This window comes from Nansenia antarctica, assembly GCF_963989245.1.
Source record: "Nansenia antarctica genome assembly, chromosome: 5".
Taxonomy (NCBI): Eukaryota; Metazoa; Chordata; class Actinopteri; order Argentiniformes; family Microstomatidae; genus Nansenia; species Nansenia antarctica.
In genome coordinates this window covers 8,279,883-8,307,382 of record NC_137690.1, presented here as the reverse complement: position 1 = coordinate 8,307,382, position 27,500 = coordinate 8,279,883, and the positions used below count along the sequence as shown (strand labels likewise).

Here is a 27,500-nt window from a genome sequence, read left to right as displayed (position 1 = left end):
TTTGGCAGGCGAATGTCAGGCTAAAGGCCTTACTCAAGCATTATTACCGTTGAACCAGCGAACCCAGCAGGCAGGACACAGACCCCTATTGCTGACCGCTGGCACTGAGGCGCAGGTGTGCATGCTGATGGAAGGGAAAAAAGGTGTTTCTTGTCGTCGTGGCTACCTGACACGTGTTTTGTGATTGGCCGTGTCGCAGGTACTGTGCACCCACGAGGAGCTGTACGACGATGCGCTGTTGCCTTACGGCGGCCTGGAGTTCCCTCAGATCAACTACGCTAAATACAACGCACGGCGCTACCGCTACTACTACGCCTGCGGCTTCGGACACCTGTTCAGCGACTCTCTGCTGAAGATGGACGTGGAGACCAAAGAGCTGAAGGTCTTTATCAATAAAGTACCCATCTATCTGTCTGTCTATCTATCTATCTATCTATCTATCTATCTATCTATCTATCTATCTATCTATCTATCTATCTATCTATCTATCTATCTATCTAATTGTCTGTCTGTCTGTCTCTCTCTGTCTGTCTGTCTGTCTGTCTGTCTGTCTGTCCTGTCTGTCTGTCTGTCTGTCTGTTTGTCTGTTTGTTTGTCTGTCTGTCTGTCTGTCTGTCTGTCTGTCTGTCTGTGTGTCTGTGTGTCTATCTGCCTGCCTGCCTGTCTGTCTGTCTGTCTGTGTGTCTGTGTGTCTGTGTTTCTATCTGCCTGCCTGTCTGTGTGTCTGTGTGTCTGTCTGTCTGCCTGCCTGCCTGCCTGCCTGCCTGTCTGTGTGTCTGTGTGTCTGTGTGTCTGTCTGCCTGCCTGTCAGTCAGTCTGTCTGTCTGGTCTGTCTGTTTGTCTATCTGTCTGTCTGTCTGTCTGTCTGTCTGTCTGTCTGTCTGTCTGTCTGTGTGTCTGTGTATCTATCTATCTTATCAACAAGATACAGCTCAACACTGTAGTACCTCAATGTTGTCCCGATTGGGCACTCTGATCTACTCTGATTGCCCTTTAACTTGTTATTTTGTGCCTTTTTTTTGTGCCTTCTTTATTATTTTTTCAGATCAATTGACATTTAGTTTGTTGTCAGTTGTGAGGAGTAAATACACAATATACTGTGTTTCTAGCTGTGGTCCAGTGATTGCACTACTAGATGTTGAACTTTTAATCAATAGGTGGGCGGACAGCACAGGAACCAGTAGGCTATATTGTAAATCAATCAAATGTTTTCCAGAATGACCCAGGTTGATGTTGTAATGATGTTGTTCTTCCACCGTTGTAGGCGTGGCGCCACGATGGCCTGTTCCCTTCAGAGCCTGTGTTCGTTCCTGCACCCAACGCCACAGAGGAGGATGACGGCGTGGTCATGTCAGTTGTCATCACACCCAGAGAGGTGGGGCACAACATCAACAACCAACAACAACAACAACAACAACAGCAACAACAATATAAAAACATAAAACACAACAAATGAATATTGTAGCACCATTGCTTTGGTCTTGTGGCTGTCCGGTATATCATGTATCAATCAATCAATCAATCAATATCATCATGACCTCTGTCGTCATATTTCTCTATTTCTGTTTCCAGCACAAGAGCACTTTCCTGCTGGTTCTCGATGCCAAGACCTTCACAGAACTGGGTCGCGCGGAGGTTCCTGTCAACATCCCATATGGAACACATGGAGTGTTCAACGAGATGGGCTGAAGTTGCCAATATTCCAAGTTCCAAGCCTTCCAACATTCTACCCCTGAGCTCCCTCACTCCATGCTGTTCTCCTCTGACACTTTTGAGATTGAACCATTGTTGACTATTATAGTTGTGGACTCAGAACCGAGCAAGAACCTAGGCTAGTAAATCCTGACTAAATGTACCCTGTCCTGTTAATGAAGTGATATTGGTGACTGCTATACGTAGTGTTGTCAACGCATTGTGGACTGTGAACAAAAATGCATAGTAGTACACTAGCACTGTAAATAAATATTTGTTCCGATTTCTGTGGGAAAAAATAATTAATTAAATAACCATGACACTGACGTAAAATGTCTTTGACTTGTTGTTTTATAGCAGATATTTAGATTTAAAGTGTTTGATAACATCAAATCACGTGTGAAACACCATACTCCCAGAGCAGTGCGATGTACTTCCAACACATGAAAATGCATCACAGGAAATTGAATCTCAGTCAAAGTAATGTGATAGAAAATGGACATTGGTCTAAAATGCCCGGAAAACAAATGGCTTTGAGCGTTCAATATCTTCCTCAGAGAGCCCACCGGAGGTCAAAGTCACATTGAGAAAGTTAGATTGCAGTTTATCCCCTGAACATTGTCTGGAGTAGAACTGACCTACACATAAACAATGAAATGGGCCTATAGCTTGGTGAAAAGGGCAGAATGTTCCAGTCTCAATTCTCCCTTAAGGTCATCCTTCCTCCCACAAATGGGAAAAAAACTTCAATTGTTATTCCAGTACAATAGAAAACGATTACTATAATTAGGCTACTATTGTACAGTATCAATGTCATTATGCGGTAGGTGATCCCTTGCCTGGCTGGTCACTGAGGGGGGCGGCGGGGGGGGTGCTCCTGCCCAACCTCACATCATCATCATTGAGACAGAGTAGTACAAATGTCAAACGTCTGCTACTTTATCATATTCCCCATTAAAGCTAGGGTCTCTCTAAGTCACACATTAATTACCCTATAATTTCTAATCTAATCAGTCATGCTTAACTTCTCAGGGTACAGCTCTACTCCCATATTCCAATTAATTAGTGGTCTTTCCAAAGGGCATGGACATCTGTGTGAGACGGGGGATGAGGGACCTGATCCTGTATCGACCTGGAATTAATCTAACGCTAATTTGTGTTCAGGTATAAAGCTCGCCGATTTAATCTAACAGCACACATTTAAAGTCTAACGACCAGGAGGAGGAATCATAAAACACACAATGGGGAATAGAATGGGGATTGATGGGGACTGATTTCTTAGTGATTACGTTCAAAGATATTGAATATACTTTGGTGTTTGTCTCCAAATGGTAATTTCATATATTACATTTTTTACTTTGAGCTGATCATTATTTCACGGCTCAGATATTCATAAAGAATCCTCTACATCTGCCTCATTACTCACTTAGTTAGGGGGGAAAAAAAGTTTTCCTCAATACCAAAAACCACACATCCTCATATCCAGATTCATTATGTGTATCTTTATTCCCAGTCCTCCGATAGGCTATCCGCGAGAGCCAGCCAATGGCGTGGCTGTGTGTCTCTGAGGCTTCTCTAATTGTACATGCTAAACACTGCAGATGCGTTATGGCTTTTACAGCAGAGCAATTAAAAACCCATGGAGCTAGCCATGGTGCAGTGCGCCATGTCAACGCGAAACAAACTCCCACCAAGGACACTGATAGCCTGCACAGAGAGCCGGGTGAGCAGTCTTTATGGGGCTAACATCATGATAGAAAATTGATCACTTACGGGAAGACGAAGATAACTGACATTGTTGGACTCTAATTGGCCTATTCTCAATGTCAGGGGCTAATGTAATGCTGCTGTCCACACAGACAGAAACTGTGATTCGGTCTGATTATTCATACGGAATGTGAAGTCAAACTCTAGGGAGAGATCATCCTCTAAGGCGACTACAGGGCAGAAAGAGCCTGATCCTCAGATTCCACACATGCCTGTTTCTTCCCTGGGACATGCGCCTGTCTGACACTTCACCGTCATTATTCTGCAGCGGCTCTGCAGTTTGTCACTGTCCCTGTCTCTAAATAGAGACTTTGTTTTCAGGCTTTTTGTAAAGATTTATGATGGTCAGTGACTACTTAAGCAGTGAGGCACAACCGAGCCATTTCTGTAATGTCAAGAGACTTCAGCAGTGCCTTGAGTGAAAAATGGGGGGTTTTGTGGCCCAGCATTTACTTCTTCATGGCATCCTGCTTGGCATTGATACAATACAATGCTTTGTGTCCCCTCCGCCATGTATCTCAGTTTGAGCAGATCGAGAGGCCGTAATGCCATATGAAGAAGTGTGATGATTTCGCTGAGATAAATGAGGCTGCTGTTGTCAGATATGACGTACAAAAGACTGAGAGCTGGGATAAGTGTAGCTTAGTGTAGCTTACTACTACACCTTATCAATTCAGATTATACTAGTTAAAGTAGTAGGTAATAGTGTAAGTAATATGTATACCCAGTGAATAGCCCCATAAAACCAGCCAATAACTAATGTAACCAGCATGGTCTGCATTACACAGCATCACATTGTCTAAATGTAATAGTGATGTGTGCAACAAGCACATTTCCTTTATATGTTCTGTTTTATAGACCTGAGAGACCATAGAGGTTGTACACGTATTAAAGCATGAAAAATACACCTTTTTATCCAATATTCCACTTTTTTTTTTCAGGACAATGTCCAGGGCAGAAAGTGTAATCGTGCTGTGTCAATCGGAAACTGGACTCATAATTTGACAGGAGAAGCCAATTATTTCGTGGTGGTTGGTGTTCCTCGTTTTCCAGTAAACCGGCGAGTCAGCAGCGCCCTCTGCTGGTCATCTAGAGCTCGCCTCGTTAACTCGTGTGATGCCAACACACACGGTCCAAAACAAGCGCAGGCATTCGCACCAAAGTCAGAGCGCGCGCGGCTTTTGGAGAGTGAAGTCTGTCGGCAGTGTCCCTCCGGTGTTCATGCGTGGCTGCATGGTAGTTCTTCTGTTTCAGTCAAATATTACATTCTAAAAGTTATTTGACTTCAATATCACTGTCAAAGAATTTACAGTGCAAATTATTTTTTTGCATAGGTCGTATTAAGACAGACAGAAAGCCCCAGACCGGACGATCATCAGAGCTCAACTGATGCGGAGAGATGCCACAGTTCATCCGATATGTATACAGTTTATACGACCCCCTGAAATAACTGTTCACAGGGATTTAATTCCTTTCCTTGGATTTTGAAATCTTTTTTTGTTGGTCTTTTCTAATTGGTGGATTATTGAAAGGAGGAAATAGTGAAGCTGCTTTTGGTAATAATTGGAGTTTTACGAGGATACTCAAATTCTCACAGTAGTCGGGGTCAACGATCTGGAAAGGGAATTACAATACGTTTACCAGGGAAATAACATCTAATTGGATTCCTTTTCTTTTCTGCTTTATCCAGCCATGATGATGAGGATTTATTTTTACATCATTTTTTCACTATTCGGTGAGAAATCATTTTAACATCCATTCTGTGAACCAACAACCATGTTTTAAAAAGTTGGCTAAATAACACAAACCTGTTAATTGAATAAGGCTAAGAAGTGCATCACACACACTTCGCAAATATTGACGCATTACTCATGTTTCAGTAGAGATACAAATCAGGGATGCTTCCCACAGTAGTGTGAGATGTCCTCAGTGTGTACTCCTAAATGCTGTATTGTTTAATCATAGATATTATTATAAAGTCAGATTTCATTTCAGGTATCATAACATGAAATCATTGCTATTGACATTATTTCCCTAAGCATCCAGACAGTGTGCTATTAAAGCTTATTACTAGGTCCTTCCTACATTTTGCTGAACTTGTAAGTAAAGCGGTTATTTCCTGACTCATTTAATTTAACAATTTGCCTGAGGTTGAGAGAGAGGAATAGCATAATAACATGAAATTAATGTATACACATCACCACCACCACCACCACCACCATCATCATCATCATCATCATCATCATCATCATCATCACCACCATCATCACCACCATCATCATCATCATCATTTCCTTTTAAGTAGTTTAATACATACAATTCCAAGGTTTCTGGGAAGGGTTGCCTATTATTATTCCCTAATAATGAATAATTTAGTTTTACTGCAAAACCCCCTTTTCTTTTATTGGATGTCTGTAGACCAGTTGAGGCAACATTTCTCTCCTCTCCAATCTGTAGGTTTAGCACCACCTGAAGGTGTCTCCCTCGTGTCACCTTCCCAACCAGTAGGGGTTTTTAACTCTGCGATGCCTCTCTCTTTGCATTACCACAACGCTCTGAGATCGGATCTTATCCCTCACCTCACTGTATGAAACACAGTGCCGGTGCAATGCGATCGAAAGCCACTAAATATGCATGTAGGCCTACACTATTAAAAAATAAAGGTTCCTCCTGGAACGAAAAAACAGGGTTATTCTTATTCTGCTTGCATGTAGGACAACCTTTTATGGGTCCATGAAGAAGATCCCCTGGGTGTATGAGTAACTCTCCACTGAGTGAGACAGCCTCCTTTTCCCTCCCTCTCCCCCTCCAGATGAGGTTGTGTGGGGCTCCTGGGGCGGTCCCTCTGCCCTGGCGAGCGCTGATTCCGGTCCTGGGCCCGGGCCCAGTTCTGGAGGCGTGACGGGAGCCCACGGCTGGGTGGACTGCGCTCGGGCCAGTGACATGTGCAATCAGAACTCCCAGTGCAGCTTCCACTACCGGAGGATGCGCCAGTGTCTGGTGGGCAAGGACACGGACACCATGCTCGCCAACCGGGAGTGCCAGGCCGCGCTGGAGGTGCTGCAGGTCAGTCCCCTCTACGACTGCCGCTGTAAGAGAGGCATGAAGAAGGAACTGCCCTGTCTGCAGAGCTACTGGACTATCCACATGGGCCTGACTGAAGGTAAGTGACTCATTCATCTGTGCAAGTATTGTTTCTGTGGTGAGAGAGAGCTATCCACACACACACACACACACACACACAGTGAATGTTCTACGGAGGGTGAGATTAAAAGCGTTCAGTCATCGGCGGTATGACATGTCTGGTGTGAGACGCTGTGATCTACAGTATATGTCTGTCCAGAGACTCCAAAGAGTCAGGCAGTGATGATTTCTGTCTGAGTGAAGGATCTTCTTGAGTGAAGGTTCTGTTCTTGTTCGGTGCTTTGGCCAGTGAGGTGAGAGAGCTGCAGTGATGTGTAATGAAATACAGTTCTGTATAATGTATAATGATTTTTTTTCCCCCTTATAAATTAACAATTATTTTGACAGGTGAATAGCCACTTTGCACGGTACAAACTGCAGAGTATCCGGACACACTTGTACATCCTCCGTGCAGTCTGTTGCACCTGCTACAGGACACAAAACCTCGGAGGAAAAATAAACCCAGTTCTCCATCTCTGTAAAAAATAATGGAGCAATAATGGAATTACAGCAGTGATCCCTGTTATGGGCCCGCTATTGGTTTTCACCTAAAGTGTTCCATATCATCACATTATTAGGTTATAAACCCACCGCCACTTAATGGCCTGGAGCAGAGCACTTACAACCGTACATAAGGTAATACTTCATGTGTACCTCAGCCCCTTCAGAAGCCCCACTTTACGTCACACAACAGGCATGATGTTGTTGAAGAATATCGGATGAAATCCTGACCCGCTGTGTTGATGTCCGATGGCACGTCATGTCATGTAAGATCTTAATTTAATGTAGTCAAATGCCTTTTGACAACAACCGGAGCGTGGCTAAGTCAGAGGCGGCTGGCTAACAGGACCTACTAGGTTTGTGTCATGATCCGTGAAGTGATTTAGCCTGCTGATTGCTTTTGGCACCAGCTACTGTTACAGTGTTCTTCAGGCTAATAGCAGCATAGGGTTCATGACAGAAAGCTCAAGTCAAATGTTGAGACGACACTGAAGAAGGCCACTGTCTTGAACACACAACACAGCCTTCTCATTTCATTGTCTTCGAGCGATACTCTGTATAGCTAGCTATCTCGGAAAAATACAGACCTCCTCTGTGCCCTTCACTGAGCATACTTGTCCGAAGAATGCAAGTGTCCCATTTTGGCACAGTCCAGGGAGATAAAACAGGCTTTAATGCACGCCAAAGCTCTTACAGTGGAGCTTTAATCTAATCACAATCCATTGTGCAGTCAACCAGGCTTTTGTTAACTGGAAACAATCCGTGTATAACATCGTTCTGTAGAAACAAACACAGGGAGCATTCCCCACAGACACTCAAATGCTGCACAGCCACTTAAAAAATCGTTGTTGGGCAAAAAACGAGGAACGTTTTTTGATATGGATGTAAAGAGCCCCCCAGCTTTTGAAAGGTTTTTAGTTTTTTTTCTCAAGCAGAAAGAGAGACAGTGATCAAGACTACTGAACCCCTACTGAGAGAGAGAGAGAGAGAGAGAGAGAGAGAGAGAGAGAGAGAGAGAGAGGGAGGGGGGGAGAGAAAGAAAGAGAGAGAGAGAAAGAGGGAGAGAGAGGGAGAGAGAGAGAAAGAGGGAGAAAGACAAAAAGAGAGAGAGAGAAGAGAGAGAAGAGAGAGAGAGAGAGAGAGAGAGAGAGAGAGAGAGAGAGAAAAAGACAAGGAAGACTCCGTAGATAAGTCTGCGTTGCTGTTGGCTAGAGTGCTAACTGATTTAGTCACTTTGTGTGGTGCATGGGCACTTTGCAGTGAGGGCTACTCTGCTGTGGCCTCAAGGTCATTCGAGATAGTCTGTTGAAATCTTCGACCATGGTGTGTGTGTGTGTGTGTGTGTGTGTGTGTGTGTGTGTGTGTGTGAATGTGGCCACTGTGTCTCAGAACAAGGCAGTCAGTGGGGGGACTGGCGACTCATGTCTTTCTCAGTCTGTCAGTGATATTGGCCATGTGACCGGTTAATTGAGGTCTTCAAGTAGAAATGGCAACTGAATTCAATATGTCAATGCAGGCATAATGGGTAGCCTTTGAATGGACCTGTCGCACCCTCAGACAACAGGGGTTAGGAGTCAGAATCTATAAAAGGAGTAATTACAGTGCAGGAAAAACACTGTATTATATTTCTAAAGGTGGCTGTAGCGTTCTGTCGATTATGCCTTAGGCCTCACAGGGATATCAGCAGGAGCTATTTGCAGCTGCCAGCGGCTGTTCTAACGAACGATAAGTTCCGTTCCTCCCATTTCACTCTTTTTGAGTCCTGACTTGGGCAGATTACAAAGACATTTGAAGTCGTCTTTTGTGTGGACGTTTTTTTTTTCTTTTTAATTTCCGTTTAATTAGTGGAAAAATAACTTCAGCTTTGGCGAGACAGGCATACGTGAGACTCTCTCTCATCAGACCATTGCGAGATCTAACGTGATATCACCAAAAAATCAACTTGCAAAATGATTTATCCCCTCGCCTCTCCCTATTCAGGAATGCCAGCCAGCTCCATAAAGGTCAGGCACGGGATCTGTCAGAATTCCCTACTAATAACGCTTGACTGGTAATACAATTGGGAAGCTGGGACCCTACAGTATGCCTGCTTGTCCGTGTAGCCTATAGTTTGGGACCCAGACAGAGTCAAGGGAGAAAACACACTGGGTTACAAAGGTACACAGTATTCCTCAGTGAAACCATCATTACTATGAGCAATGGTAGCAGTCACCGACCATTACCTTTGCCATCCACTGTCATAAGGAGCGTATTTCTCCTGCGAGCGAGACGCCGGGTGTTGGCCTCTGCATGCTGAATATGTCCTCTATTCCACCCCCCACACCCCACCCCACCCCACCCCACCCCACCCCCCCCCAAACACCTTCCTCTCCTCTCTCCACGCTTGCTAGGTGGATGCTTTATCATCTGAGGAAAAGATCTGTCAATACCACTGGAGCTGGTCAATAGTGGTTTTCAAGCCCTCCCACACATATGAAAAGGATCGGTGAAATATGATGACAGGGATGGTGCTGCACTGTATGTCCTTGTGAATCTCGTTAATGATTTCCTTTACTGAAACTGACTGCACAGAGCATATTCTCAATGGCACGTTAGAGAAGGTTTACTGAAATTACACTCAGAGTTGGTTCACTGAAATTACACTCAGAGTTGGTTCACTGAAATTACACTCAGAGTTGGTTTACTGAAATGACACCCAGAGTTGGTTCCTAATTGTTGTGCAGTTATTAGTTATTTCCCTGAGCAAGGAGATGACAACCCATAAGGTTCAAACCTGGGTCTCTCCTGTGGAAGACCTAAGCATCTGCTATCACACCAAAATGATATTATTATTATTATTATTATTATTATTATTATTATTATTATTATTATTATTATTATTATTGTATTTTCAAGGTCTGAGGGGGCTACACTTGATTTGTCTCAGACAGGGCTACTCATCTCAAGAAAGTGATTACGAATCACCTCCGTTACATCAGTGGAATTGAACTCATGAATCATGCATCAGGCACACTATCATGGCCTGCGCCGTTTCCTTCACCGCAGGCGGCTGTCCACAACTACTAAGGAATATAGAATCAATGTTCAAAATGTATGCAATTAGACTAGGGCACTTTTAAACGAATAATTTGAATGACAGCTATTAAAATTGACTTTGCATCGAGCCCCTGAGCTGTTTGCCCAGAAGGGAGCAGAAATCTATAGGACAGTTTCCATCACCTCAGGAATTTAGCTCTTTTGATAATGATTATCTGATGGATGGGGAGATAGTCTACAGCTTAAGGCTAGGCACTTGTCCCTGAATCCACTTAGGAACTGTTTCTCTCCCCGCGGGACGCCTGTTTGTCTGTGCCTCTCTGGCCACGAGCGCCCGCCACCCGCACTCAACCGCCACGCACGGTCTGTCAGAGCAAATGAAGTCAAACTCGCTCTTAATTACCACGATAAGTTGTTGCCCTCCGGCAAAAACCATTGTACGCTAAACAGCTGGGAACAATTTTTTGGTACTTGATGAATGTATAATTGGTTGTTTCGGTGACTGTCAAATAGCACAATAGCGGCACTCCTGAGGAACGGAGAGCAACAAAGAATTTCCTCGCTGGGAATTTGAGTCGTTGAACCCCATGGAGAGTAGGGTAATGCTAATGCTGTATGTTTAGTGGTGGCTTTCATTCTGTATGGAGTGAAACAATAATGTCAATAAGCTTTGAAAGATTCATACAGAACAGTCTTTTAAATGTTTAAGAACTTCATGAATTAACTATTTGCAGTAATTAAGTCAGTTGGATAGCAGTGGCACATGGGTAGCATTTTGATTTGAATGAGACTAAAGGATTCCTGGTTGATAAGCAGTAGATCCAGTAGATGTACTAGTGTAGCTACCACAAATGAATGTTTCTCAGTTCATTCTCAGCCAACAGTCAACACATCGAGAACATTTGAAAACATACAACAAAAAGAACACCATCACATTCTGTTCATACTTCTCAACGTCACAGTTGCTGTCTTTGATGGATAAAAAAGACGTGACCCGATTGCTTTGAGTGCTCTCTCAGTAGCTACCTCACCATGCTCTCCTCGCAGCACAGGCAAGGAGGTAATTGTATACTTAAGCATACTGGGGGACCAGTTCTCTGTCTGCCGGCTTCTGCCTCCCCACTGCACTGAGATGTGGAGAGCCTGACATTAACAAAGATGTGGAGAGGGAGAAATAGTCAGAAATAGCCCCCCTCCTCCTCCTCCTTTTTCCTCCCTCCCACCCTCCCTCCCTCCATCCATCCCTCTATTCACTACACCTCTGCTCCTGTCAGTAGCTGCTGCTCTTGGAAAAAGGGCCAGTTTACAGTAGCTGAGCTGCATTGTGTGATCATTGTCAATGCTACCTGAAGAAGTGAAGAGAAACCAGAACACTGTGTCTTTGTCCAAAGTTGAACCTTGTTGAAGTGTTGCTGCTGCTGTTTCCCATGTCAATATTGATTCATAATGACAATAAAGACACAAAGGTATATTGTGCTGAAAGAGAACCAACTGTTCATGGTCACTTTTTGAGATTAAGTTGCCCCTATACCAGTGTAGCAGCTCTATAATCAATACGGCAATAGCATTGTATCAGCGTGCCATTATACATTGGACATCAGTAATTGCTCTGTTATTATTGCATAGTAGTGGAATTGAGCAGATTTTTTTAATGCAGTTTCCCAAGTTTGACCCGGTTTGACCCAGCACGCCCATGGATTCTATTTAAGACATGCAACAATGGACAAGGACACAGATAAAGTGGCCAAAACGGCGTGGCATTTAGCCATTCAGCCTCAGCAAGGCACTGAGCAGATTCCCTAACTATTGATCAACAATAGGTGGTCATTCTTGTTGCAGCCGATTTATTGATCAGTGATTCTGCGCAGAGCCTTGTTCAAACCGACCATCACATGGAGAAACAAGCCCAAAGGGGCAGTAGTAGTAGAACACAAACAAAAAAGTGTTTGTAGAGCAAACAAAAAAGTCACAGTGTTCGATATCCCACTTCTTACATTTATATGAATCGGCCTAGTTTTTGTCTAGAGGCAGTAGTACAGTTATTCAGGTTCATGCAGTACAGTATTTCAATCCAAATTGTGGGGGACTTAATATTCCCTTTGAGGTTGTGATCCCATGCATCCCATCCCAGTTGAGTGTAGTAACTTGTCATGTTGAATGCCATTAATATGGAGGAGCAGATTGAGAGTGAGAACATGTTTTATTCATTTTAGTCATTTAAGTTTATTTAACCAGTTACAGAGGTACAGTACATAGACTTTTATCACACCTAGTTGAATAGATGACTGAGTAAACACGCTAATAAAAACATCTGATGCAGATTATATGATGTTCTCTCTATTTTACAGTATTTATATTTAAATGTGTTCATCTTTTATTGGGGATTAATTTCACCACAGGAAATGCCATGCCAACCTCTTCTTATCCACCTAATTTTTCTGGTTTTCTGCTCGAAATGACATGCCCACAGTGAATATAGAATATCTCCACAATCACAAGGGCCTTCATAATGATATTGTTATCAAATGAAAGCTAACACCTGTGGGGTGGCTGTAGAAGTGTCAGAATCAAAATCTATGTTACTGTGTCAGAGCAAATAGAGCTAGAACATTATAAAACATCTCAAATTCAGTCTCCGCCTAAAAAAACAACAGCTTTTACAGTGAATATCACCTTGGAAACCTGATAACCAAGCCCAAATCATCTAGGAATCAGTACTCCAGGGTCTTATTAGTACTTGTGCCAAAGTTGATGCTAGTAATGTGAGCAAATGCAACTTTGTACCTGTTTTAGTACAGGTATGTTTAGGCGGACACCTATATGTTTAGGCCATTTGGAGATATTTTGGCACCATCTTTGACCTTTGACCTTTCTCATGTATCAGATTTATATACCGTATATATATATTTTTTTTTTGGGGTTGGCCGACCAATGGTATGGAAATTTGGCGTTGAAACCGGACATGACACATTCTCCAGTTGGAGAAAACTGGATGTGACTTAGGCCGTGTTTACCGTCTCGGGAAAAAAAATGTGGCATCGTATAGCATGCAAAATTGTGAAAAAAACGTGATATCGATGAAGAGAATTGATCGAGGTAAACTCTTTATATCACTTCGGATGCCTAAATGTTTTTGTAATCGTTTGAGAGCCCTAGTAACAACATGCAGCTGCAATCTTGTTACTAGTTTATTAACCTTTCCTTGATTACACATTATTGAACGAGATGCTTAACCCAAGATGCTTCAATCAGGCCTCTCCCTGGTGCTTCCTGCCATATGCTGATAATTAGAGATAATCTCTGATGTGAAGAACTCATAATATGTGACGAAATATTTTATGACGTCTAGTTCTCTGTCCACAGGGCACAGAGATTACAGTATCTTCAGCAGTCGTGTCTTCTAGTTCGTCTTCAACGAACTTTCGGTGAACTCACATAATCTTCAAGGATAGGACGTTTTTTTATTCTTATTGATGTTGAACCCTGATTCCGAGATATTCATTATATACAGTGTTACATCACAGTATAACCAGTATAACATGGTCAGAACATATTAAGTAAAGCACATCCTTCCGATGATGAAGCCTACCCTCCGATATCTACTCTAGCATGTGTTAGAGCCTGTGACCGATATTCTGCTTCTTCATTCTAAGTGGTGGAGATAGATATTGAACAAAACCTCAGTTTCCCCCCCATGCGTTGGTTTAAACAGCTGGAAGGATACCTTATCTGGAAACATCATATTTTCAGAAAAGCATGGAGGAAAAGCAGCACGATAAACAAAATGGTGATATCTATTGATTGGATGGTTATCCACTGAGCATCGGTATCTCCCCACAGGTTTAGGATTTTCTCATTTGCCGTGGCAGGGCTCCCTGCCCGTCCCACAACAGCCTTGCTGTGTTTCTGTTAGGATCAAAATGCAAAGCTATTACACACTGGAGGGTTTGTTTGAATCGCACCGAATGGCTGTGAATTTTAAACGCAGGATTAGGGGCTTCAGAGAGGGAGGCACAGGGGAGCAGCACAGTCAGTTGAGTGCTAATTTGAAAATTTGTACAAACATTGCCCCAGAAATTCAGTGTTGGAGGCTGGTTGCCTCACCCCGAATTGCATGCGCACCAGGACCAAATGTTATTTCTTCTTTCCTAAAGGAAATTATCTGACCGTGATGAATGATCTGTTTTGCATATCCCAAAATTAGCCAACTGTTCAGACTAATGAAATTGTCAAGGGTGGAGGGGTGTTGTTATTGACCAGACAGACCAATTAGTAAAACTTACCGAAGAATTCAACCTTCAGAATTCAGAATTCAAACCACGGGTTTCTGTTATGGATCACTAGAGACAGGCTAGCCTAGCTAAACTGCAACTCGAGGTCCATAGTACTCAGCTTCAGAGTCTAGGGAGGACCTTTGATGTTACGGCCCCGTTCGTGAAATTCGCCGGAGTGCACACTGGGTTCAACGTGGCCTGGAAGGACAACACAAAAGGCACCATAAAGAGGGCACAACAGCGGCTATACACCCTGAGATGCCTCAGGAAAGAACACAACAAGCAGGAGATACTGGTGGCCTTCTACCACGGCGCAGTGGAGAGCATCCTCACCTACGGCATCTGCAACTGGTTCCACAGCTGCACAACAGCGGAGAGAAACGCGCTACAGAGTCGTGAGAACAGCACAGAAGATCACCGGCGCCCCCCTCCCCTCTCTGGAAGAGCTGTACAACACACGCTGTCTCAGGAAGGCCTCCAAGATCTCCAGGGACCCGACCCACCCTGGGCACGTACACTTTATCAGGCTGCCCTCGAATAGGAGGTACAGGACCCCGGCCGCTAAGACAAACAGACTGAAGAACTGCTTCTACCACAGGGCCGTCAAGGCCCTGAACACAGCAAAGGCCTAAGTTCTGGGCCCAGGACAGTCCGGACGGATTGTATGGCAGCTAGTGCTGAGGCACAAACATGTACATTTCAAGCCTGCAAACTGTGACACTTTAAAATAACGTGAAAAAATACTTTTGTGCAATATGACAACCCTAGTTGACTATCTGTGCAGTATAGTACAGTGGATTGTGTACATAGCCTTTATTTATGTAAACCAGCTCCTTACCTTCTTGTGATTTTATGTTTTTTTTTTTTTCCCTTTCCTAAACACCAGGGGAGCCACCCCTCCTAAATTTCGTTGTTTGGTACCTGTACTGTAGCAATGACAAATAAAGTCCATTCCATTCCATAAAGGGGCCAAGTAATTTGATTGGACAAGAGGCAGTCACGTGGACGCTCTGGCGCTCTCAGAGCTCATTTACGAACGTCCGCACAGTGAGTTGATAATGACCTGTAATCGCTTATCAGGTACCGTTATGAATTGAAGGAACCATATGTGACGACAGCCGGTGAAACCGGGAACAAGTCGGCAATCAATCGATGCCTCGACCGAATGCAAATACAAAATATGTGAGAACTAATCAATGCGCTCGCTCAGAAGGCGGCTTGAATAACCGCTAACATGGGAGTTAATTAGAGTGAGGAAAGGTGGACTCTCAGCCCATTGTCTGCAGCTCTTGTTATGCCAAATTATTCTCATTTCAGCTAGAGTACCGGTAAGAGTAAGGGAAAAAACAATAGATAAAAACCTTCACATTGCCAGATGTTATTGTTCAGCAATGCGTCTATCATCGTGTCAAAGACACATCAGGGTCAAAGCACTGAACAAAGGGAACATATATTTGCAGTTATGGCTATATATATTCGTGTTTCGACCAGTATTTTCCAGTATTGCCTCATCCACTCGTGTGTGAACATGTGTGGATGTGAGGTGAGCTCTCCATCCTCTCTCATGTTATCAACCTTTGTTATGTTATTGTTTTCACAGGTGGAGAGTTCTACGAGACGTCCCCGTATGAACCTGTTACACCTGTTCGCCACCCAGACGCATTGCGCCTGGCTTCCATTATCTCAGGTAAGGACGTCTGGCTTTGAAAGATTTGTTTTGTTTTCACAGTGACTTTACTGAATGAAGATATAACGAGTATCATTTCGACACACTTGATGACTATCATCACCCCCTTACAGTTTGTAATTTAAAAGATATATTATGAATATCTCTATAAGCTTTCATTCACAGAGGGCTCTCTCTTGGTTACATTAACTGTATATTTGCGTATATATTTTCCATCTATTGATTTTACCTTCAGGTTGATTTCCTATTTGGTTTACTAATTAAACAGCGAAGCAAGCACTCAGCGGGGGAAGTATTGCTCACATTTAATTTACTGGGTTATTACCATGAGGGCATTACTAATCAATGCACATCTTATTATAAGACACAGCTACAATGGCCAATGTAGAGGATGGAGGGGACTATAGTGAAACAGGTGAGGTTGGAGGACCGCAGGGCCTTAGCCACTGTTATAGGCTATATACAGTCACTTAGAAATTCAATCACTTCCTTTCATGGGGTTTCGACAGAGATTGCCGGAGGATGATACAGCCTAGGTTGTCAAAAGGCAAGAGATAGATAGAAAATGAGAGGGGGGGGGAGAGAGAGAGAGAGAGACATACGTAGATAGATAGATAGATAGATAGAGAGATAGAGAGATAGATAGATAGATAGAGAGAGAGACAGAGAGAGATGAGGGACAGAGAGAGAGGGTGAGAGAGAGGGGGGGGGAGAGAGAGAGAGAGAGAGAGAGAGAGAGAGAGAGAGAGAGAGAGAGAGAGAGAGAGAGAGAGAGAGAGAGAGAGAGAGGGGAGAGAGAGAGAAGTCATGCATCCTTCTGCTGGCCGATGCTTCATGCTTTGTTTTATATCTTGGAGGTACAAGAAAGACACGCTCTTTTGCATAATCCCTTTAGCTCCAAGTCAGCAACGACATACTTGTTTGAAAATATGCCGGTTTGATATATTAAAAAAAAGGGGAGCAGCAGACAAAATACAAAGCGGTTGGAGGGCTGATGTCATTTCCCATATGGACACATGTTCTGATTGTTCATACCTCCTATATTCATAACCTACAACCTACGTTTAAGTATGCTTGACCACGTGAATTACGAATTACGAACCACGTGGTGGTTAGGCAGTATAAGGCATTAACTTAACTTAATTATGACTGCTTACGGTTAGGTTAAGTTGTCTGAAAGGCATGAGCATATATTAGCATAAGCAACAAGAATGAGCAGGAATTAGCATTAAAAGTTTTTTCGAAAAAGCAGCTTCCCAAGCGTAATTTGAAGAGCGATGTCCGGGGTTGCAAGTCGGGGCAGGTTCTATATGTTCTAGAAGGCTAGCAGCACATCCATGAAACCATTGACCTGGAACAACAATGTCCATTAAGGTAATAGGAAGTAGTAGTAGTCCAATGTCGTCTAAACAACAGGAAAAATGTTAAGACACAGCTGGGACTCATTAATACAGTGCGTCCATTTTGCTGGAGCAGAACACTTAGAGGTGAAATATCTGATTTGCTCTCCTAAATCTATTTACCCCCCCAAGCTTCACTCATTATTTATCATTTTCAAAGGACAGAATAATTGATCGTGGTGGTGAGAGGAGAGACCACAGGCGAACAGACAAAATAATACACAGTTGTTCTCTTAAAATACCTTTTCCCTTCCATTTCAACCCGCAAGCAGAAAGAAAAAAAGGTATTCTTAATCACTCCGAGAGCGGTAAACTGAACTGAAGCTCGGGGAATGGGGATATCTCGCCGCGTTGATGAGGACAGCAGAATACCCTCTCTCTAGGAGGAAGGTTGGAAAATTGAAAAATAATCTCCCACAATTTGGAGGGGTTTTTTCATCAGAGAGATAAGGCCAGGGCACCATTGATGGGGGAAAAAATCCTGTTGATACTCTTATACTGCAAGCTCACAGAGAGAACAAAGCTACTGGCTTGGAGTGAGGAGAAGGCCGTAGGGTCCACATCAAACCCTACAAATCCACTATGTTCTGTCTTCAGGGTGAAGCTATACCGTGGCTATTCCACACCAGTCGATAGAGCTGCTCGTCGATAGCTCCACTCTTGGCCAGGAAAATGGGTTCCTTATTAAAATCGGTGCCTTGTGAAGGGTAGGGAAAATGGGTTAGTTATAACTCATCATAGAAGTCATCCCCCTTCGGCCTATTAAGCTCTCATCAGAACCCAGATGACTACTGAATGATGCGTACCGTGCAGAGATACCGTTGACTATAATTTGTATTTTATTTTACACAAATTATTCTGTCCTTTTGACCCATTGCTGAGCTAATTAATTTAGTAGGAGCAGAGGCCGGAGTGAAAATGAACCAGGGGGGTCCTCTAGGAATTGTGCCTGACACCCCTTAGTTAGACCTTGTAACACTCCCCACTAAGCCTCTCACCTCTCACCACTGCATGGCCACCATCCAATTAAATCTAGAAATCTATTTCTACGGCTGGGGGAAAAAGACTTGCGCACCAACCGTGCTCAGCATGTGTGTGTGTGGTACACTGGAATTTGTCACCTTGCCCTCATAACAATTACTGTTACACTCCCGAAGACATAGTAAGTGTGTGTGTGTGTGTGTGTGTGTGTGTGTGTGTGTGTGCGTGCGTGTGTGTGTGTTACAGGGCTACTCTATATGTACATTCTTTATAATCAGTTTACATTTACAATTAGTTGAGTGTTGCTTCTTTTTATTTTCTCCATGGACCTTTAATGAGGGTTGGTTGTGTATGGAGTAACCTATTAGCTCTGTGTTCAGTCAGCGTTATTCTAACAAGGTGGTATTACAAACGGAATACTGAATGATCCTCCAAACTTGGGCTTGGCAGTGCTCATTAGTTCGTTTCGTTGGCACAATTAGACATTCTGCAATGATGTTTTGGGAGTATGTGTAGCGATTCCAGCATCTTGATAACGATTTGAATGGTCTTGAGAGCACACTGCTGCTGCGATGATATTTTGTTTCAGGTTAGATATGCATGATTGCCAAACATGATTGACTGTTGAGAGAATTATAAGCTGTGACGGCTGAAATCATCAACTGCAAACTGAATACTAAGGCTTAAAGGGCTACTGCTGATTAATATGGAGAGGGATGGTTTGTAAACCAGCAGCTGTTCAGAAACAACTCAAGTGGTTGGAAACATGTTTATATGGATGTGACATTTTGTAGCAACATTCCCCCCCCCCCACACACACCCACACCCCAAATTGCTCCCAATGAGCGGGCCGCGGCACCTTGCATGGTAGCTTGCCGCCCATGGTGTGTGAATGTGTGTGTGAATGAATGAATGAATGAATGGTCTTTATTGTCATTGCTATAGTACAGGTACCAAACAACGAAATGTAGGAGGGGTGGCTCCCCTGGTGGTAGGAAAGAAAAGAAGAAAAAAAAAAAGAAAAAAAGAAAAAAAAGAAGGGAAGGAGCTGGTTTACATAAATAAAGGCTATGTACACTATCCACTATACTATACTGTACAGATAGACGACTAGGGTTGTCATATTGCACATGAATGGGTGAATGAGAGGCCATTGTAAAGTGCTGGCACACACACACTTCCATCCTTCAGCCAATGCCCTTGCTTCAATGCTGTCTGTGGAAATCATAGAAGTGCTGGTTTCTCAATATTTGTTTATGTTTTATTTTTGCTACATTTCTGTACTCTACTAATAGTAGACTCAGTTAAATCTTGGAAACTGCTTGCGAAACTGTCTCTATCCCACTGATAACATCCCAAAGATCCCTCAACAACATTCAGTTAGTGCAGTCAGGCTATCGGGAGTGAGACATCGAAACTTAGCGTAGCATTTAGCATAGCGTAGCATTTAGCATAGTGTAGCATAGCATAGCATTTAGCATAGTGTAGCATTTAGCATATTGTAGCATAGCACATGTTAGTGTAGCATGTAGCTCTCTAACTCTAACTCCCTAGTTGTGACACTAGCGTAAACTAATGAGTGATGAACCCTCTGACACAGGGATGCTTGACATGCTCCTTAGGGTACAGACTAAAGACTTTCTAACAAGCTCCTGCACACTCACCAAGGGCCATATTAAATCCAAACTTTGGCACCCGTCCTAATTACTGTGAACATAGCGAGTGCCGAGAGCCCTGCGTAACCCGGGCTGAACCACACAGCCCCTGGGGTCCAAGATGATATATGAAATGCACGATTCAAATAAGGGAGAGAGGTGGGAGAGCAATTACTGGGGAAGGAAGATCCTTTACCATGGAAAATGCCTAAATCCAGATCCTAGCATGCTCTGCCCTATAATGAACATGTAGGCTACTATAGCGATGTCCAGGAGAATGTGTTTGTACTATGCTATCACTGGGTTCTAATTTATGAGAGCTGCGGAAAAAGACCTCTATTAAAACGCTGTTTATAGTTCAGTGCCGCTAAGATTATTGTAAAAAACGCCACTTTACCCTTGAAAAGGGTTTTATTTGTAGGCTAACAGTTTCCCAGAAACCTCTGTTTCTCTTACACAAAGAAGGTATGAAGTAACAATCAATACGTTTTTTATAACCCTTTTTTTTTTTCATGGATTTTGTTGTTCCAAAAACCAATTAAAATCGTAGACATTGCTACATAGCATTTCACTGCATAAAAAGCATAACACTGTACGGTAATTCCAGGGAAGGTTGGCGGAGGTAGAGATCAGAGGACAGACTCTTTGTAATCCATGGAACGGAATGAGGAATGGGAACACACATATTTACAATGAGCCTGTCTCCAATTTCTACTTCCACCAGCCTCCACTGTGTAATTTGCATACAAAGATGTATCAACAGAGCAATGTTAAACACACAGTCTCTAAGCACATCCACAGGATATAACAAAGGGTTGTCATTTCTAAACGGTGCAACCAATCAGAAAAAAGAAAACCACTGAATTAAACCTGAGTATCTGTACTTTAACCTAATTTTCCTCAATTTCAAATCCAAACAGTTGGAGCAAAAGAAAATACTGACTCTTTCCAATACTTATAGAGGGCACTGTTGTTGTCTCTCAGTAACAGTAACCAGCTGTAGCTACACTGGAATCAACCGGGTATAATCATGGTGAGGCCATTCATAATGTATCCTAATATCGGTAGGTGGGTTGGAACCTCGGGCGTACGTCAATATCCGTGGCCTCGGGGAAAGAGAACTGTGGGTAGTGTGCTGATGAGGGCCCAGTAGTGGGGGTGATTGTAATGATGATTGGATGGGTTAATTGAAGACTCTTGAGCATCTATAGATTGGCAGGGTCCAATCTGGTAACAGTAGATGGGACATTGTACCTCTGTATGTATCACTGATGAGCTGCAGTTATAATCACCATAGACTAAATGTACCCTCTGATTTTAATAGCTTTTCATTGTTGTGAGTCACTTATTGCCCCTACTTGTGTTACGGAGAAAGTGTTTGTAAAACCCTTTAATGCCTCCTCATAATGCACTCAGAAAATCAATTATAAGAATGGAACAAAAATACTCTCCTCCTCTCTCGTCCTCTCCAAACCTCTCCTTTCTTCTCCTCTCGTCTCCTATCCTCTCCTCTCCTCCTCCTTCTTTTCCCCCTCCTCTTCCTTTCCTCTCCTCTCCTCTCCTGTCCTCTCCTCTCCTCTCCTCCTCCTTTTCCCCCCCCTCCTCTTCCTCTCCTCTCCTCTCCTGTCCTGTCTTGTCCTCTCCTCTCCTCTCCTCTCTCCTCTCCTCTTTTTTCCTTTCCTCCTCCTCTCACCTCCACCTTTCCCCCCTCCTCTTCTCCTCCTCTCCTCTCCTCTCTCCTCTCCTCTCTCCTCTCCTCCTCCTCTCACCTCCACCTTTCCCCCCTCCTCTTCTCCTCCTCTCCTCTCCTCCCCTCTCTATCCTTCCCCTCTCCTGTCCTCTCCTCTTCGATCCTGGTCTTTACCTCTGAACCACCGATGAATGCTTTGTGTCTCGGTGAGCCTCAGGTGAACCTCTGTGGTTTGAGCACCGAATCCAATCTCAATTCCCCAATCAGAACCAGTACAAGCCCCCACCAAGGTACTTGCTTGGTCAGATAAATCGTTGCAGCTCATCCTTCTTTTATTTTATTTTCATCCTGGACCCCCCCTCGGACCCCCCTGTGCCCCACATTAGAGGCTGCAGATGGCCAGGGGAGATTTAGGAGCCGCAATCCATCACTGTAATGTGTAAAGGCCTTTGGACAGCACCACAAACCTCCCCTCCAGCTGGGCCTGACTGCCCTGGCCTGGTTCTGGCATTCTTTGGCCAGGTTTGGCCCACTTTGGCCCTCAACCTCTCCTTTTAATTCTAATCACAGAACATCCAACACCCCCATCTGAGCTGTGTTGTTCAGAGTACCGGTAGTCATGTCTCATGTCTGTGATGTCGGGCCAAAGTAAAAACTGAACAGAAACATAGAAAATTGCTGGGTTTTTTAAATTCTCCAAAATGGAATGCACCTTTCCTCTTTTCTAAAGTTTCCTTTGTATAGTGGCCATATGGGGCTCCCACACACACCACCACCACCACCACCACCACCACCACCACCCCCACCCCAACAACGATAACATGTTTTTTTGTTGCTCTGTTACGGGATCCATTCTATGTTCTTCCGTTTCTAGGATTGATAATTTACGACGCACCACTTAGAAACACTACAGCAGCAGCTCATGTTCCTACCAATCTATCGGAAGCAAATGGCCTTTTCTTCTGCGCTGATCTGATCGACACAGAGTGAGATTGGTTCTGTTGAATAAGAGATGAATCTTCCTGGATGTCACTGAGCCAGCGTGGCCTCTGAAATATCATTATCTACAGGGGAGGGAGGTTAACTTTTCTAATATATCCTGAATACAAGGGAGGCGCAATGGGAGTGAATGTAACACTGTTTTATTACCCATACACTATAAACAGGTGCGAATTAACCTAATTACAACATTTTCGTTTGCTACAAATATCATGTCTATAGCTTTAGGGAGGGAATAGCAATGTTGCGGTGTTGCGGTTTGTGATTACGTTAACAAAAAAGGTCATCAACGGTTCATTTCCCACTTAAACTGGCCAGTAAAACTACGTGCGCCACCATATGGTACAGTATGCTCCTTTTTATATTTAAATGTTTGCCATTCAGCAGACGCCTTTATCCAAAGCGACTTACAATACTGTGCATGTCTAAGTAAGTGAATCATCTCTCCGTCAGTCATCACAATAAAAAGTATTCTATGCTATGACCAGGGGCCATTTGCAGTTACCATGCTAGAAGAAGGAATTTCTTTATTTATCTTCGAGGGTTCGAAGTTCTTTCTTCTGTTCTTTATTTGTTTTTATTCATAGTCGATAAACTGTACAGGGGGGGTAGTGAGGATGAGGAGGTCATTAGGAGGGACACTTAAAGATGTAGCCTGAAGAGATGTGTCTTCAAGTTCAATCTACAGCAGAAGATAGCTATCCACTGCAGTCCTGATACTATCCCCATGTTCCCAAGTCCTTGAGCCTTTAGAAGTGTGTGTGTTTGTGTGTGTTGGGGGGGGGGGGGGGGGGGTAATAATATTTAGCATACATTCTCACAAACCAATTACACATGTCAATGAGCTGCAGGACATCTAATTCCCCATGTTGTAAACACCATCAAGGTCTTCTGTCACGCTGTTTTGTTACAGTAAATCAACCTCTCCATCCCGGAGATGGGAAGGAGAGTCCCAAGGTGAAGTGAAAGCAATCAGATGGACCGAATCAACTTGACACTCATCAGCTAGAGACTAGAGAACGTGTCAGAAGATGAATATATACATACATACTTTACTTCCAATCGGAACCCACACCTTATTCATTCACCTTGTTCATTCACATTTCACTCAAGGCTTCGGCTGAATCAATTATTCAGCAAGAGTATATGTGGTGGAGCTACAGTTTGGAGTCTCATGTGGCGCGCTGTTGGTAGAGAGAGAGAGAGAGAAAGGGAGGGGGGAGAAGGCGAGAGAGAGAGAGGGGGGAGAGAAGGCAAGAGAGAGGGGGGGGGGGGAGGCGAGAGAGAGAGAGAGAGAGGGGGGAGAGAAGGCAAGAGAGAGAGAGAGAGAGAGAGAGGGGGGAGAAAGCGAGAGAGAGAGAGAGAGAGGGGGGGTGAGAGAGAGAGAGAGGGGGGAGAGAAGGCGAGAGAGAGAGAAAGAGAGAGATGAGAGATGTTATTGAACAGCTCTCTGTATACACAGATAAGTAACTAACACTTTCCATGACCCCCCACACTCATCAAGGCCACTTTAAACATTCCTTTAAACACGGCATACTTTGTCAGAGCAATCAACATGCCACGATGCCGTGGCTACATCATCTAAGAATGAAGTCGACTAAAGCTACAGTACAGTATGTCAAACCCATGACAACAACAGGTGTACATGTGTGTTTTATTCTCTGCCCCCCCCCCCCCCCCCCACACCCATTCCCCCCCCCGCCCCTGTCCCCCCGTTTCCTCCCAGGGATGCACACCGTGGCCCCCAAAGCCAACCACTGCTCCGAACCCTCCGTCCCCGGCAAGACGTGCAACCCGTGCCTGGACGCGGCCAAGGCCTGCAACCTCAACAACACCTGCAAGAAGCAGCGCTCCACCTACATCGCCACCTGCAGCAAGGGAGAGCCGTGCAACCGCAAGCGCTGCCACAAGGCCCTGAGGCAGTTCCTGGACCGCGTGCCCGTGGAGTACAGTCACCAGCTGCTGTTCTGCCCCTGCCAGGACGAAGGCTGCGCCCAGCGACGGAGACAGACCATCGTGCCCACCTGCTCCTTCGAGGACAAGGTCAAACCCAACTGCCTGGAGCTCCGCAAGAGCTGCCGTCAGGACCCGATCTGCAGGTGAGGGAGGAGGAGGGAGGAAGGGGTGTTTGGGGGTTGGGGGGGGGTGGGGGGGACAGGGTAGGTGGGTGTTTGGATGGGTATGGATGGATGTGTGGGATGGGTATGTGTGTCTGTGTGTGTGTGTGTGTGTGTGTGTGTAGCTGACGTGCATGCATGTGTGTACTTTTTTGTGTGTATGGTTAGAGGGGGTGGGGGGGCATGTGTGTAATTCTTTGTGTGTGTGTGTGGTTGGTTGTGTGTGTGTGGCTTGGGGAAGGGGGTATGGAGCATAGAGAATATTGTGTAGTGTTTGCCAAATACAGACATTGCAGAAAATTAATTATCATGCTGTTTTATTCTTGCAAAATAAGAAATGGAAAATTGAATCAGCCAGACAGTGAGCATTTGGCTGCAATCTTCCTCTCCCTTGCGTCCTAAAAGTTTATATTTCAAGTCTTGTAACTTTGCCAGGAAAGTAATTACAGATACTCAGACTCAGGGCAGCTCTTAGAGGCAGGATGAAGACATGAAGCTAAGTTGAAGGGATGGTTCTCAATTAGGCCCAACCAAACATTAGTGGATCACTCTAACAGGGTTTCCATAGGAATCAGGGGCTCTGGGTTGGCTTCACACCTGTTCAGCCGTGACATGCTGCCTCGCGGTGAATCACTTGAAACACTTCCTGTTCCGAGAAAGCCTACGAATCAAGCGGTTATCACACTATTTAAATAACGTGTTATAACCTGGTCATCCGAAATATAACGTGAAATATTTAAATTAATCAGTGTGATAGTACATTTATAAAATATAAATATAATAATAGATATAATAATGGGAAAGTGTGTCCAAACTTTTGACTGGTACTCTATAGAGAGAGAGAGAGAGAGAGAGAGAGAGAGAGAGAGAGAGAGAGAGAGAGAGAGAGAGAGAGAGAGAGAGAGAGTGAGAGAGAGAGAGAGTGAGAGTTATTCTTAAAGCCCATCTGCTCGATGATGTCAATAGAAATGCACTTTTTTTAGGTTATGAGAGATTAAATATTTCAACACATTCCATTTCTCTATGCCACAGATGATTAAGCAATCCTGATAAAAAAAAAACACACCAACAGACAGGCAGGCGCCTAGGGCCAGTCCAGACAGTGTTCAATCTCCTCACTGGTTTGCAGATCACGGCTGTTTCTCTGCCTGTCAATTCTGCAGTACAACAACTGTACAATCTCCTCTCTCTCTCTCTCTCTCTCTCTCTCTCTCTCTCTCTCTCTCTCTCTCTCTCTCTCTCTCTCTCTCTCTCTCTCTCTCTCTCTCTCTCTCTCTCTCTCTCCTCTCTCTCTCTCTCTGCTGGTACTATAGAATTACTCTGAGGATCTGGGCAGCATATACAGTACTCTCTCAAACACAACAACAGCCCCCCCATCCACATACTGCATATGATTGTACATTATTAGTCTATTGTACGGCAGCCATTTGTCTTTGTCTGTTTAGCTCTCAATATTTCCCCACTACCAATTTACAAAACAAGAGCACACACACACACGCACACACGCATGCGCACACACACACACACACACACACACACACACACACACACACACACACACACACACACACACACACACACATACACACACAAACACACACACACACACACACACACACACACACACACCTACTCACAGAGCTTGACTGTTTATGAAACAATGTTTACCTCTGAGTCATCCTGGCTGTTTTTAAAGGCTAAGATGAACATGATTGTCTCTCGCTGTGTGTTCGTTTGTACAGTGCGATTCGGTGGTTAGCTGGAGGACCACACTAAAGCCAAGGCAACAATTCCTGGTGTCCAATTTTGGAATGGCAGTTCACATTCATTCTTCTTGAATGGAGGTTACTGCCCCTCCCAGGCTCAGTTCTAATGGCAAAAACCCAATCCCTTTCCTAACAGTATAAATCTACGCAGTGGGTAGCCAGTGTATGGACTTCCATCGCCTCTCCTCCGATTTATGATTGTCTTGATAATTACCTCCCAGTGTGTTTTGTGTAATCTACTTTCAGAGGGGGCTGCCGGGGCTGACCTTTCAGCCCTCAGGTGTCTGGTCTTCTCCTCCTTATTGAGACGTATGAAATAGCCCTGTTACAGCTTATTATCTCCTCCTCACCAATGTCCCGTGGAGGGCAAGAGTGCCATGTGTGAGGACACATACACATAAGCCAGCAAACACACACACACACACACACACACACACACACACACACACACACACACACACACACACACAAACAAACAAACACAAACAGAGACACGTACACACACACACACACACACACACACACACACACACTACAGAATAGCGATCACTTTTCAACAATGTGTAGTAAATGAAACGACTAGTTAGTGAAATCAAAGTCCTGTGTTGCAAACAAAAATGGGCATTTTTATCTTATGGCCATTTGAAGAAACATAGCTGACACACAGACAAGCTCGGATAGAATCTGTATCTGTTTCTATCGCGTTATTTGTGCTTTCTTCCCTTAAAATGTATTCGTATTCGGGTACATCC

General features: G+C 44.0%; 3 protein-coding genes across 3 annotated transcripts in view; 2 read left to right on the top strand and 1 right to left on the bottom strand.

Annotated features, from left to right (window-relative positions):
* Positions 1 to 1,689, top strand: part of bco2l (beta-carotene 15, 15-dioxygenase 2, like) — a gene marked incomplete at both ends in the record, with an annotated part of 10,239 nt that extends 8,550 nt beyond the window's left edge. Inside the window, 3 exons of the mRNA XM_080531315.1 lie at positions 200 to 382; positions 1,265 to 1,375; positions 1,573 to 1,689. Coding sequence (XP_080387441.1) covers positions 200 to 382; positions 1,265 to 1,375; positions 1,573 to 1,689 — 411 coding nt within the window. The remainder of the gene's footprint in view (positions 1 to 199; positions 383 to 1,264; positions 1,376 to 1,572) is intronic.
* Positions 1 to 27,500, bottom strand: part of lysmd3 (LysM, putative peptidoglycan-binding, domain containing 3) — a 341,091-nt gene that overhangs the window by 146,868 nt on the left and 166,723 nt on the right. The window lies entirely within an intron of this gene.
* LOC308157706 (GDNF family receptor alpha-2-like) overlaps positions 6,068 to 27,500 on the top strand; it is a gene marked incomplete at both ends in the record, with an annotated part of 39,895 nt that continues 18,462 nt past the window's right edge. Inside the window, 4 exons of the mRNA XM_080531314.1 lie at positions 6,068 to 6,095; positions 6,272 to 6,622; positions 16,054 to 16,140; positions 24,592 to 24,964. Coding sequence (XP_080387440.1) covers positions 6,068 to 6,095; positions 6,272 to 6,622; positions 16,054 to 16,140; positions 24,592 to 24,964 — 839 coding nt within the window. The remainder of the gene's footprint in view (positions 6,096 to 6,271; positions 6,623 to 16,053; positions 16,141 to 24,591; positions 24,965 to 27,500) is intronic.